The following is a 12749-nucleotide window of genomic DNA, read 5'->3' as shown; positions in this document are numbered from 1 at the left end:
CTCGCCAGACATGGCAGGCCATTCACGCTGCGGCCATCTAGAACGGTTGGGAAGCACGGCCTCTCTTGACTTTTCTTGGCAGCATGCGTGCTAGAATTCCCAGCTTTCCTGAGTGAGTCTTTGGAGGTCCTTTGTCTGAACGACAACCATCTTGACGCGGTCCCTCCATCTGTCTGCCTGATGAAGAACCTGTCAGAGCTCTACCTGGGCAAGTAAGTTGACGTTGAGGACAGATGCCGCCCTATGAGACAGTAGACCCCCCCTTTACATCACGAGGGGCCAGGCAGAAGGAAGGAAGCCGCCTGAGATGCAGTAGCAGGGTTTTCAGATTGCGTATGATACAGATGGCGGAGGGAAGAAGATGGAGGAGGCTGGGGGACAGTGAGGAGGACAGCTGCATCCCTGACCCCTTTGCGCACTGACCTTTTACCGTGTGTCAGGTCCTGTCGGGCCCTTACGCAGCATTCAAGCCTTGAGGGCCATAGAAAGTGTTGCCTTCGGATTGAAAATATAGAGCCTTTGCAAGAGGAAGACATGGCCATCTTGATGGACGTGTCATTAGGGAAAGAAAGAGTCCCCATTGTGGGTGGGGACTCAGTTTGAAAAGGAAGTAGTGGCCATCTTGATGGTTATGTCACTGGTGAAAGAGAGATGGTAGGTTGTGGGTGGGGACTCAGGTTGAGGCTGTGGGGACTCCCAGTAGGCAGAACTAATGTTTCCACTACTGATGGCGCAGGGGTGTGACGGGCTTAGTGTTTAAATGGAATGTTGAGATTAACGCCTACGGCACGCGGCTTAAAATAGAGCTTGACGGTGGCCCGTGCAGGCTGGGGAGCTTATGACAGCTGTGGGCCCGTGTCTCCACGTATGTACTTCTCTCATGCGGACTTGTTCACTTCAGTAACCCTGGCCTCCGGGAGCTCCCTCTGGAGCTAGGCCAGCTGGGAAACCTCTGGCAACTGGACATCGAAGATCTGAACATTGGCAACGTGCCTGCAGAGGTCAGGAAAGAAGGTAGGGGCCTCCTCAGCCCTGTTCCAGTCGCCACCTTAGAAAGATGAGTTAGGTTCCCCTTGGTAGGTTTTAAGAATGGGATCAGTGGGTGAATGAACCGCGGGGCCCAGTTCCAGCCTCACGGATTGGGAAGACGCTATGAAACTGGCCCCAACACAGTAGCTGCCAATAGTGATATGGTTGAGCTAGGGTAATAAAGTATGCACCTAGGGCAGCAAGGACGTTGTCTGTCAGTCCTGACTTTCACACTTAAGCTTCGGGTTGGTTGCTATCATCCCTTCACCCACCCAGATCCAAACGTTGTCTCTTGGAACACGTAGAAATTGTCCCTTTGGGATGAAATTTGGCCTCCCAAGAAACGTGTATAGTGATGCACAAAGCATTCCCTTTAGACGTCATCTAGGGCACCCGCTTTTTCCCTCTTCTGATTTCTCACAGGCCCAAAAGCCACGCTGTCTTTCCTGCGTGCTCAGCTGCGCAAGGCGGAGAAGTGTAAGCTGATGAAGATGATCCTCGTGGGCCCCCCTCGCCAGGGCAAGTCCACACTCCTGGAGATCTTACAGACAGGGAAGGCCCCGCAGCTCGCACACAGCGAAGCCACCATCAGGACCAGCAAGTGGGAGCTTCAGAGACCAGCAGGCTCCAAAGCCAAGGTGAAGGATGGGTGGACACGCAGTCCCTGTGAGTGGGAGGGAGCGCCCTGTGGGCCGTTCTCTGTTCTCCTGGGGACCCTGGGCACCCTGAGTCCAAGGCTCAAGATGTTCTCCACTGAACACTTGCCAAGAGTGACGAATCAGTTCTTCCCATGACCTTGTAGTTTTTCTATCATAATTAAGTCTAGGCTCGGGGCCAGTGGCCTGCCTGTCTGCTGGGTTCCCCTGTGGGGCTTTTCATGAGCGCATGCTCAGGGTTCAAAGCTGGTCACAGTGGCTTAGATTCAAATAGGCTAAGGTGGGGTCCCCTAGGGCTAAGAATAAAGTACTACAGCCGGCAGTGAGATGTACCTCAGCATCTGTCAGCTCCCCCACACACACTAAAAGGAGACCACGAAGGTACCCCAGGAGTCAATGCCTTATCCTCCCTAATTACTGCTTTCATTCAAGTTCTCCAAAAGTTCCATTAAATGACCTGTTTAAAAAGAATATTTCACCAACTTGTTCATCATCCTCGTTCCCATTCAGGACCACGAAGATAGAAATAAACTTTTTTTTTTAACCTTTTGAAGCAGAGAACAGCCTGTGAGATCTCAGGCATGGCGTTTGTGTTAGTTACTTGTGTGTTGCTGTGACCAAAATACAAAAATGCCTCTCAGAAATGAGTTAGAAGGGGGCACGTGTGTTTTGGCTCACGGCACCAGAGGGTTCAGTCCACGGCTGCTTGGCCCCTTGTGTTGAGCAGAGCATCGTGACGGTTGAAGTGTGTGATGAGTTCAGCCATTCACATCGTTGGAGACCGGAAGTAGGGAGTGACAGGAAGTGGCCAGGATAATATATATTCCAAGGACCCTCCTCTGATGACCTACTTTCACCTTCCTAAGTTTCTAGAGTTTGCTGAGATCTCACCAGCAGGGGGCCAAGTATTCAAGCCATAAGCCTCCAGCAGACATGGCAAATTCAAACTGTCACAGCACTCCATCCATACAGCCCACAGAAAGTGGTTTTGCCCTGAGTGCCAGAAATACAGGCCTTTATCTGTTGAATATGTGCTTCTGCCTCCCTGTGGCGACTCTGGGGTGCAGAGTGGAGAGAGGTTTACAGGACAGAAAACTGAGAAGCCATGTCCACCTGGGACATGGCTTTCTCCTCCAAGCCCAGCACTATGAGAGGTAAGTCTGATGGCAGGGGTTTTCACATAAAACCCCCTTACAAATCAGGGAAATCCAGTTTGCAAACCGGAGCCTTTGGGCTGAAGCCGTACGCTAGCATACTTGGAACTGGTCCCTGTAAGAATGGGGCCCTTGGGACCAGGAGTACAAATCAATGAGACAGCCTGTGCTTAGCATGTGCAAGGCCGTGAGTTCAATCCCCAGCACCCAAAAGAAAAGTAACAGTGTCCTGCCTGTCAGGTTTAGAACCATGAGATGGTGAATACCACGCCCTCTCAGAATAGACAGGGAGTGACAACCTGACTCACCCCTGAAGGTTCTCTAAAATAACCAGCATTTCCTGCAATACCCTTGGCTTTGCCGTTCTGATGATGACTCAGTCACTTTTGCTCCCAGCTTTTCTTCAGGGAACCGCTTCCCCGGGCACAAGGGGCGGACGGCCCAATACCCCCGCCTTCACTTTAACGCCATAGCTGCTCTTATGAGCATTAAGGCCCATCCGGCTGCTCTGTGCTGGCTGAGAACAGCTGCCTGCTTTCATCTTTATCCAAGGCCAGGTCAGCATGCTGTCTCTGTCTCAGAGGCCCAAATGCTGCGTCACGTCACGGGAATGACTCCTGGCTACAGCTCACTGCAGCCCTGGTTTCCCGGCCAGCTCTGAGCTCATGCCGTGATAGAGAAACCGTTTACACAGCCTTCCTGGCAGCCCAGTTCCTGTTGTCGGATTCTCACGTTAGGGGGGGTTTCCCATCCTCGTTGGTGGGCGACAACCTTTGACCTACGCAAGTTCAGGGACGCCTCCTCCATCTGGCCATTGCACAGAGGGTGGGAGCCGTGATGTCAAAGCGGAGGCCCTCGTGAAAGCAGATGTCTTCCAACTGTGGGGAGCCTAAGGTAACGACCACAAGAGGCCATGATCTCCTCAGGCGCGCAGCTTCTATTAGCATCAAATAGAAGCTCCCAGAAGTCTATCTTTGTGCCACTGGGCCCTTCTCCCTTGGCAGGATTGCTAATTCCTGAGACACTGGAGTCTGTAACTTTTCCGTGGCCTTTTCCGGATGCATTCCAAGTTGTAAATTTTCTTACGGTTTACTCATGCCCCACCCCCACCCCCACCCCCGCCCTCAGTCACTCAAATGTCTCCCTTCTGTGCCTTGTTGCTCAAGTAGGTTGAGTCCGTGGAGTTCAACGTCTGGGACATTGGGGGCCCTGCCAGCATGTCCACCGTCAACCAGTGCTTCTTCACAGATAAGGCCCTGTATGTGGTGGTCTGGAACCTGGCCCTCGGGGAGGAAGCCGTGGCCAACCTCCAGTTCTGGCTGCTCAACATCGAGGTGAGGAGCCGCCAGCTTTGCCCTTCTCTCACTCAGGTCTCAGCATCCGAGGCCTGAAGCGTTGTGTGGAGCGGTGGCGCACGCCTGTAATCCCAGCACTCGGGAGGCAGAGCAGGTGGATCGCTGTGAGGTCGAGGCCAACCTGGTCTACAAAGCGAGTCTGGGACAGCCAGGGCTACCGGGAGAAACCTCGTCTTGAAAAGAAAGAAAGAAAGAAAGAAAGAAAGAAAGAAAGAAAGAAAGAAAGAAAGACAGAAAGAAAGAAAGAAAGAGTGAATGGGGAGGTTGATGCAAGGGAAAGATACTATTCTTGGTGAAGGGCTTTCCCAGAGGGACCCCCACCTTGCTTGCTTTTCACACGCGAGAACTCAGAGGCCTTCCGGGCCCAAGGACCCAGAGCTGCTGTTATTTACTTATTTACCTTAAATCTAATAACCCAGTGCATAAAAGGCAGGCAGCACGCCTTCCCAGTGTAAAGATGCCATTGACCTGACACAGGCCGCTCCCTCAGGTAGTCAGAAGAGCCAGCCATCCCTCTCTAATGGGCTAAACTCAGCCCCAGTGAGTGGAACGCATTCTAAGGCAGCTCCGACATCCCTCAGCTCAGGATGGACCCATAATGTTTGAGTCTACAGGATAGTGGCTGAGCATGGACCACTAACATGCAAGGTTGGCACGCTTACACCCTGAGGGAGAAGATACAGGATGCTGCTGTGGGACTCTGTTTCAGGCCAAGGCCCCAAATGCTGTTGTGCTGGTGGTCGGGACACACCTGGACCTAATTGAAGCCAAATTCCGAGTGGAGAGGATAGCAACACTGCGTGCCTATGTGCTGGCGCTCTGCCGCTCGCCATCGGGGTCCAGAGCTACGGGCTTCCCGGACATCACTTTCAAACACTTGCAGTGAGTGTTGCCTGCCTCTTGCTTGCCGCTGCTGCCATGCGTGCTCTGTTCACTCAGATCCCCTCTCGCCTGAGATCTGACCTGGGGATGGGCCAGGCCTCTTCAGACTGAGGCTGTCACCAGCTTGATGACTAGAGAGACAAGGTCTCGAGATACCCTAACTGCTTCCTTCCAGGGCCCTCTCCTCCGTCAGTGCCAGGGCCAAGAGCACACAGCTCCCGTTGGAACAAAGAGACAGGAACTTGAACACCATGTGTAGTAGTTTCCAATCACTGATCGAGGACTGACATCCCAGGCCCTGTGTTGGATCCAAATAGATCTCAGAGCAGCTGTTGAGCCTGAAAGTATCTGCAGAGGGTGACGCGGGACAGGCTGCTGCAGATGAGACCAGCCGCCCCTGGGTGTGTCACTCCGTTTAACCCCTTGTCAGTGGCCATCGTATTTGCTAGGGCCGAGGCACTTAGTCTTCAGGCCATGAATTTGAGGCTCAGGAAAGGAAGTGAGGCTCCCTAAACAGAGTAAAACACGTGCTGCTGTAGCTAGTCTCGGATTCCTTCGCTCTGGGTGGGATGGCATGGGTGCTGGTGGACAGGTCGTGATGACCTGTCAGCCTGACATCAGGATTTTGGAGACTCCTGGGATGCCCCAAGAAAAACCCAGAAGGGTCATTAATAACAGAGTCCCAGCCTCAGCATGTGCTTCTCTTTCCCAGCTAACACCCTTGGGAGCCCCAGTACCTCTGGGCCTCACTCTTCCTCTGTGAACTCAGCGTTTTGGGAAGCCAGGCCAACGTGTTCGGTGCCCAGCATGGGGCTGTGCACACAGAAAGACCTACTAGAAGCTTCTGTTCTCTCTTTAATGACTTCTCGAGTCTTGTTAGCGTTTGGGACAAATCTTTAGGGAAACAGGGGTGCTATGTGCTGCCTTCCCTCCCCCGCCCCAATGAAGAGGTAGTATGTTGATTAAGCCCCAGTATTCTCACACACAGCGAGATCTCCTGCAAGAATCTGGAAGGGCAGGAGGGGCTGCGGCAGCTGATTTTCCATGTCACATGCAACATGAAGGACGTGGGCAGCACGATTGGCTGTCAGAAACTCGCTGGCAGGCTGGTGAGTGTCCCCTTATCCGGTTAGGTCGGAGGGTCCGACTTCCCACTGCTGGGGTCCACACTTCCCTCCCTTTTTGCTATGAGGCGTATATGGCTGTGTTTAAGGTCAGTAGTTACAGGCGAGAGCAGGAAAGGATCGTTGGCCTATCACAATCATCCTCGCCTTCCTAGGCCTGCTGCTGTCCTGTGTTTGTCCCCAACTGAGGCGGAGCAAAGCCATGCTCTGAGACCTCTTTGTAATTCTCATAACGTAATGACATGTCCTCCGGTCCTAGAACCATATAGTGGGGTGGTGGAGAGTGTTGGCGCAGGCAGCACCCATGGGCCTGAGGGGCTCAGCCATGCCCCCACCTACTCCCAGATCCCCAGGAGCTACATAAGCCTACAGGAGGCCGTGTTGGCTGAGCAGCAGCGACGTAGCCTGGGCGATGAAGTGCAGTATCTGACCGACAGGCAGCTGGAACAGCTGGTGGAGCAGACGCCAGGCAACGACATCAAAGACTATGAGGACCTGCAGTCCGGTAGGCCTGGAGGGGGTACACAGGGGGCATGGGTATGGGGGACCTGAAGGGCAGGAAGTGGGGTGAGGCCCCTGTGAGGCCTCTGTGTCAGGTCTCCACCTCCTGGTGTTCCGCCTGCCTCCTGGCCTCTTCCCTCCACTTCTCCGTGCTGCCGTCGCCCCCTGCCATCCCTCTCCCTGCCCTTCTTTCCTTGGATAGAGACCAGGACAGCAGCTCTGCAGAGGATGTGCACAGACACAAAGTGTACTGGCCACCACCTTCTAGGACCTCGGTCCAGGAAGATAGTGAGGTTAAACAATTACAGTTCTTACTGTTCACAGTAGTTATCCTCACCACCCCCGCTGCCCTGGCAGATACAAAACCATTGCCCCTAGAGAAAGACACGGCTAGGTTCGGGCCTGCCTCTGGTCACACGGTAATCAATGAAGCCGCCAGTAACCTTGCTTCACATAGGCCTCTGTTCCATACTGCGATAGAACACCCCGGCCACACACTACTTAGAGGAGGACAAGGTTTACGTGGGTTACAATTCCAGGTTAGAGCTTAGCACTGAAAGTAAGTCAAAGCAGGAAGCTAGTCACATCACAGCCACAGCCAAGAGGAGAGAGGAACAAATGGACCCCTGCTGCCTGGTTGCTTGGTTTCTTCTTTCTTCATTCTGATACTATTTAGGAGGATGGACTCCCTGTCTGGAGAATGATGCTGCCCACAATGGCCTAGGTCAATCAGTAATCAAGACAATCTCCCACAGACATGCCCAATAGATCTTCCTCAATTGAGATTCCATGTGATTCTGGGCCGCATCAAGTTAACATTAAAAACTAACCAGCACATATATCTTCTTTTAACTTTTGAACAGATACTGCCGATTTATTCACTCGTGTCGTGGCTTTTATAGTCTCTGTCTAAACACTGCTTATCCAATGCCATATTTTCTCTATAAATCAGTCTTGTACTTAGAAACACTAGACAAGCCATTAGCATTATTCTTGAGGGTCATTTTAGATAGCAAAATTACCCCAAATGCCCAAAATATTTTAAACATGACAGTAAATAGACCCTTGAAGGGGCATTCACAGCGCAAGAGCTCAGTTAGGAACACAAACACAGGACAACACATGCTTTTCACACTGCTCAGCGCGGGTCTACACAGAATTGTCAAAGCATCTCGAGTGTTGTCTTAGGAGATTCACGAGTGAATTTCAAGGGCTGAAACTTACAGATACTCAGTCTGAGTACCAAGATTATTTGTAGTTGCTTGGCCATCAACTCAGGACATTGGTGAGAGTCACTGTGTGTCACCAGGCTCCAGCTGCCCGCCCTGTCTGATGGACCTGGCGTGGCAGGAACATTGGTTTCTTCCTAGAAACAGGGTCATCATTGGAGTCTCCTTTGGTCCCTATGTGGTTCTGACACAGCTCCCTCCTTCCTTTCCTCCCTCCCACCCTCCCACCCTCCCTCCCTCCCTCCTTGCAGCCATCAGCTTTCTCATAGAAACAGGAGCCCTGCTGCACTTCCCGGACACCAGCCATGGCCTGAGGAACCTCTACTTCCTGGACCCCATCTGGCTATCGGAATGCCTGCAGAGGATCTTCAGCATCAAGGGCTCCCGGTCAGTGGCGAAGAATGGGGTGATCCGAGCCGAGGACCTCAGGATGCTGCTGGTGGGGACCGGCTTCACACAGCAGACTGAAGAGCAGTATTTCCAGTTTCTTGCCAAGTTTGAGATCGCCCTGCCTGTTGCCAATGACAGGTGAGCCCACAGCCCCGGGCTGTGCTGAAAGAAGGAATGAGGTCTGAGGACACTGGTGGCCTCAGCAAGAGTTCCTGGGCTGCCACCTCCAGAGGGATGGCCAGCTGCCCAGCCTAGGACAGCAGGAAGGTAGATGCACCTACTTTGACCACCCCATATCTCTTTTCAGGCAGTTGGAAGAAATCCATTTATGGAAAGGGGTTAGGAAAACATGCAATGGGAGTTCTTCTTGGGGCAGCTGTTTGCTTGGTTATATGGTAACTGAAAACGGTCTGTGACGTGGACAAACGTATCAGTTTTGCAGGCTCAGAATGCACTCTCAAATCATTAATAGCACTGAGGGTGGCTGGCTTGACAGGCTCAGGCCTGGGTCTCTACAAATGCCACTTCCTGGAATGCTGATAGAACCCTTGCAAGCATGTCCGAGACCCCCTGTTTCCTCTCCTCCACCACCTGTCTTGGTGGGCATGTCATTCATATACCCAATACTCTTCTCTGTGCCCCTGATACCTGCTTCTTACCCCACCCCTCCACTGTGCAACTCTACCCCCTCCCACGAACTATTCCTCTGTGTATACTGAGGGCATCTACAGTCTCCTTTTATCCAGGTTACACACTCTACAGGTTCATTTACCAATGACCAGCTGCAGTGCAAAAATATGGAATCAAAAGTGCTATGAACAGTTCCTTTATTTTAAATGCTACTCCATCCCCAGTAGCATAATGAAATTTCTCACTATTCCACTCTGACCCACCTAGGACATACCCCATCGTTTGTCTAGTGTATCCATGCTGTATAATCTACCCTCTGCTTGGCTATAAACTTAGCTGTTCTGATATGGTTTTGCTTATGGTTTGTTTTGGTTTGGTTTGGTTTTGGTTTTGGTTTTTCGAGACAGGGTTTCTCTGTGTAGCCTTGCCTGTCCTGGACTCACTTTGTAGACCGGGCTGGCCTCGAACTCACAGGGATCTGCCTGCCTCTGCCTCCCGAGTGCTGGGATTAAAGGCGTGCTCCACCATGCCTAGCCAGTTTTGCTTATGTTTAAACCCCATTTTTTTTTTACTAAAATCCCAATGCAAAAAGGTACTGATATTGGAAATTTATGGCAACATGTTGTTATAATTGTTCTATTGTTGTTTTATTATTGAGTGTCTCTTGTTACGTCACATAATATTTCTTTCTTGAAGTCCATTTTGTCTAATTTTAAAACAATTACACACCAGCTTTGATGGTCTCTTAGCTTTTAAAATTCCAACTATGCCCCCTCCCCCCCAATACTTTTATTATCAATTTATTGGGGGCATTTATGTTACAATGAATATCTTATTGGCAGTGAACTATCTAACCCAAAGATCTCTGCCTTAAACAGGAATACTTGGATCATTTATACTTAGTGTGATTAGCTTTGTAGTTGGCTTCAGGTCTAGTACCTTATCATTTGTTTAATTTGCTCATTTGTTCTACTTTATTCTGAGTTAATTACATTTTCAGTGCTTTTATTCATCCCATCTGTTCTTGGTGTGGTCCTCAGTGGTTCCCTAGGTGTTAGACTATCCATCCCTAGCAGCCATTCTCCATGTCACTCATCTTGCTAAACATCAGAACTGCCAACACTCCAAACCCACTTCAATGGGAGCCCGAGATGTCTAGGCTGAGAAGAGAACATGAGGACCAGATCTCCGCTGGCTGCTCAGTCTCCAGAAGATGCTTTATACTAAGCTAAGTTGATGCTCTGGATCATTTCATTCACTTCCTGGGTTTGATGCTGATATGGCCATAAGCCTATAGTCCCTTATGATGCATCTGCCATAGAACACACCACCACTCTGCACCCAACTCCAGAGCCCTACATTGGTACCATTAGAGACTTCTAGAAAGCTGACCTGGTCCCTGGGAAGCCATCCTAGAGATTCTGTTGTTGTAAACCAGGCATCCACAGAGACATCCCTACTTTACACTTGGCCATGTGTCGGGAGTAGGGGGCACCTCAAGACCTTCTTGCTCCATTTGTATGAGGCTACCCATGAGTAGAGTCCTTCAAAGAGAGAGAAAGAAAGAAACTTCAAAAAGAGTTCAAGGTCTGTGATTTCTAGGGAGATACAATCTCATGGCAGACCTCTTGGTCCTGAGCTCATAGAATATTTCTGCTCCTTCCTCAGTGTTTCCTGGGCCTTAGGCGTGGGCATTGTGTTATAAATGTATCCTTCTCAGCTGGGCAACCTACAATCAGTTGATCTTTACACTTTAACCACTTATGGTTTTCCATAATGGTCTCTGTTCACTGAAAATAGACGAAGCTTCTTTGACGAGGCCTACACTGGTCTACAAGTATGAGGATGAGCTTTAGAATGCATTTAGGAAATTTCCTGATCTCCATGGGCCCTATGTACCTGGTACACAGAGATACATGCAGGAGAAACATCCATATGCACAGTAATATTTTTTTTTAAAGAAGAAAGAATCCAGCCACTACATCCCAGGGTACCGTATGCCTGTTCTGTTCCTACCCCCACAGCTCACAGCTTACAGCACATAGCGGATGTTGCTTTCCAGATGCGATTGTGGGGAGGGACTTCCCAGCCATAAGCTCTTTAAAATGACTATAGACAAGAACACCTAGGTCACACAGTGATGCAACATTTTAACGATGACCATGTCCACTCGCGTTCTCATAAAACCATCGTTTGTTTTGTGAGGAAAATCGCCGTGTTCTAAGTTTTAAGGCAATTGTGTTGTTTTAATTAGCCAAGAGCAATAAACAGCCTTGGAGACCAAAAACCAGTTACCCTGACCCCAATATCTACGTTGTCCTCAGAACTCCGCAGCTGTATTTGTTTTTCCTCCGCCAACCAGAGTCAGCGTTGAGTGATTTCACAACCGCAACCCAGTTTTCTGAGAAGCAACTCCAATTTGCTCCGTCTGGCAATTTTTATGTCTTCAGAGCTTCCCTCCACATCATTTCTAGTCTCACTGGAACTCTACAGCCTGAGCCTTGTCAGCAGCGGCCTCTTCCCACAGTCCAGCGTCTGCAGGGACCAGGGTCCCTACAGCGGATCTCGGGCCATGATAATCACCTGTCCCCTTATGTGTTTCAGCTACCTCCTGCCACACCTTCTTCCATCCAAACCTGGGCTGGACACCCACAGCATGCAGCACCCAACGCCTAACACCATCCAGCGGGTGTTTAAGATGAGCTTCGTGCCTGTTGGCTTCTGGCAAAGGTTCATAGCACGGATGCTGATCAGCTTGGCTGAGATGGACCTGCAGGTAGCATGGTTTCTGAAAGGGGAAGGCATGAGGGTGGGGGGGGGGAGGGCTTCCATAAGCTCACTGTTGGGGGAAGACTGCATCCTCTATGCTAATGAGGCCTAATTGAAGGTTACTCCTCTGCAGTGATGCAAGATCAGGAGGCAAACATAGCACGGATCCATTGGCCCTGCCTAGAAATACCAAGTTTTAACCTATCTGGCTCAGACCACACCCTCCTAAAGTTAATGGTCCCAAATGTTAGCCATTTACAAGTCACCCTGGAACTTGTAGCAGAAGCAAGGTCCCCCTACTAAGCCACCATGGTTTCGGTGCAGCAGCTATGAGCTAAGCCAAGGACTAGTATTTTATTTATTTATTTATTTATTTTCGAGACAGAATTTCTCTGCCTAGCCTTGGCTGTCCTGGACTCACTTTGTAGACCAGGCTGGCCTCAAACTCATAGCGATCCACCTGCCTCTGCCTCTGCCTCCCGAGTGCTGGGATTAAAGGCGTGCGCCACCACGCCCGGCCCCAAGAACTAGTCTTTTAAATCATGTCCCAGCTCCCTGGCTTCCCCTTCTGTCCCAGATATACACTATGACTCACCTGAGAAGGTGTCTGTAACTGACACAGCCCTTCTCAGATCACCCAGATTTTAAAGCTTGGTTGTAAGCACCCATACCTTAAGTATCGTTGTAAAGACACCTTAGAGGTCTTGATTCGGTCCTTTCATCTCCTGGGCCTCAGGGACCGAACTCAAGTTGTCAGGCTTAGCAGCAAACATCTGTGCTTGAACCACCTCACTGGAGAATCTAAGGATGTGCATCCCACGCCCAGCTTGCATCACTCGGGCTTTGTAAAGCTCACTAGTGATGCCACTCTGCAGCCAAGCCTGAAACCACTGTTGGAAAAAAAAACAAAAAACAACAACAACAACAAAAAAAACCCTCCCTTGCTTCAGTCACAAGGAAGAGCCAACCCAAGGATTATGTTCTGTGGGTCCAGCCAGGGCTATGGAGAGGCAGGCCAGCTGTCAGTCAA

The 12749-nt window shown here is 50.6% G+C and overlaps 1 protein-coding gene across 3 annotated transcripts in view; it reads left to right on the top strand.

Moving 5' to 3' along the window:
- The window catches only part of LRRK1 (leucine rich repeat kinase 1), a 143694-nt gene that overhangs the window by 102461 nt on the left and 28484 nt on the right, over nt 1-12749 (top strand). For all 3 annotated transcript variants that reach the window (XM_084773340.1, XM_084773341.1, XM_084773342.1), the window contains 9 exons: nt 83-212; nt 902-1014; nt 1453-1667; nt 4009-4173; nt 4904-5076; nt 6065-6185; nt 6546-6705; nt 8182-8458; nt 11555-11726. In XM_084773340.1, coding sequence (XP_084629466.1) covers nt 83-212; nt 902-1014; nt 1453-1667; nt 4009-4173; nt 4904-5076; nt 6065-6185; nt 6546-6705; nt 8182-8458; nt 11555-11726 — 1526 coding nt within the window. The remainder of the gene's footprint in view (nt 1-82; nt 213-901; nt 1015-1452; nt 1668-4008; nt 4174-4903; nt 5077-6064; nt 6186-6545; nt 6706-8181; nt 8459-11554; nt 11727-12749) is intronic.

The sequence above is a fragment of the Acomys minous genome (assembly GCF_964271855.1).
Source record: "Acomys minous genome assembly, chromosome: 2".
NCBI lineage: Eukaryota > Metazoa > Chordata > Mammalia > Rodentia > Muridae > Acomys > Acomys minous.
Note: the sequence above shows the minus strand (reverse complement) of the source record. Positions and strands in the feature narration are given on the sequence as shown.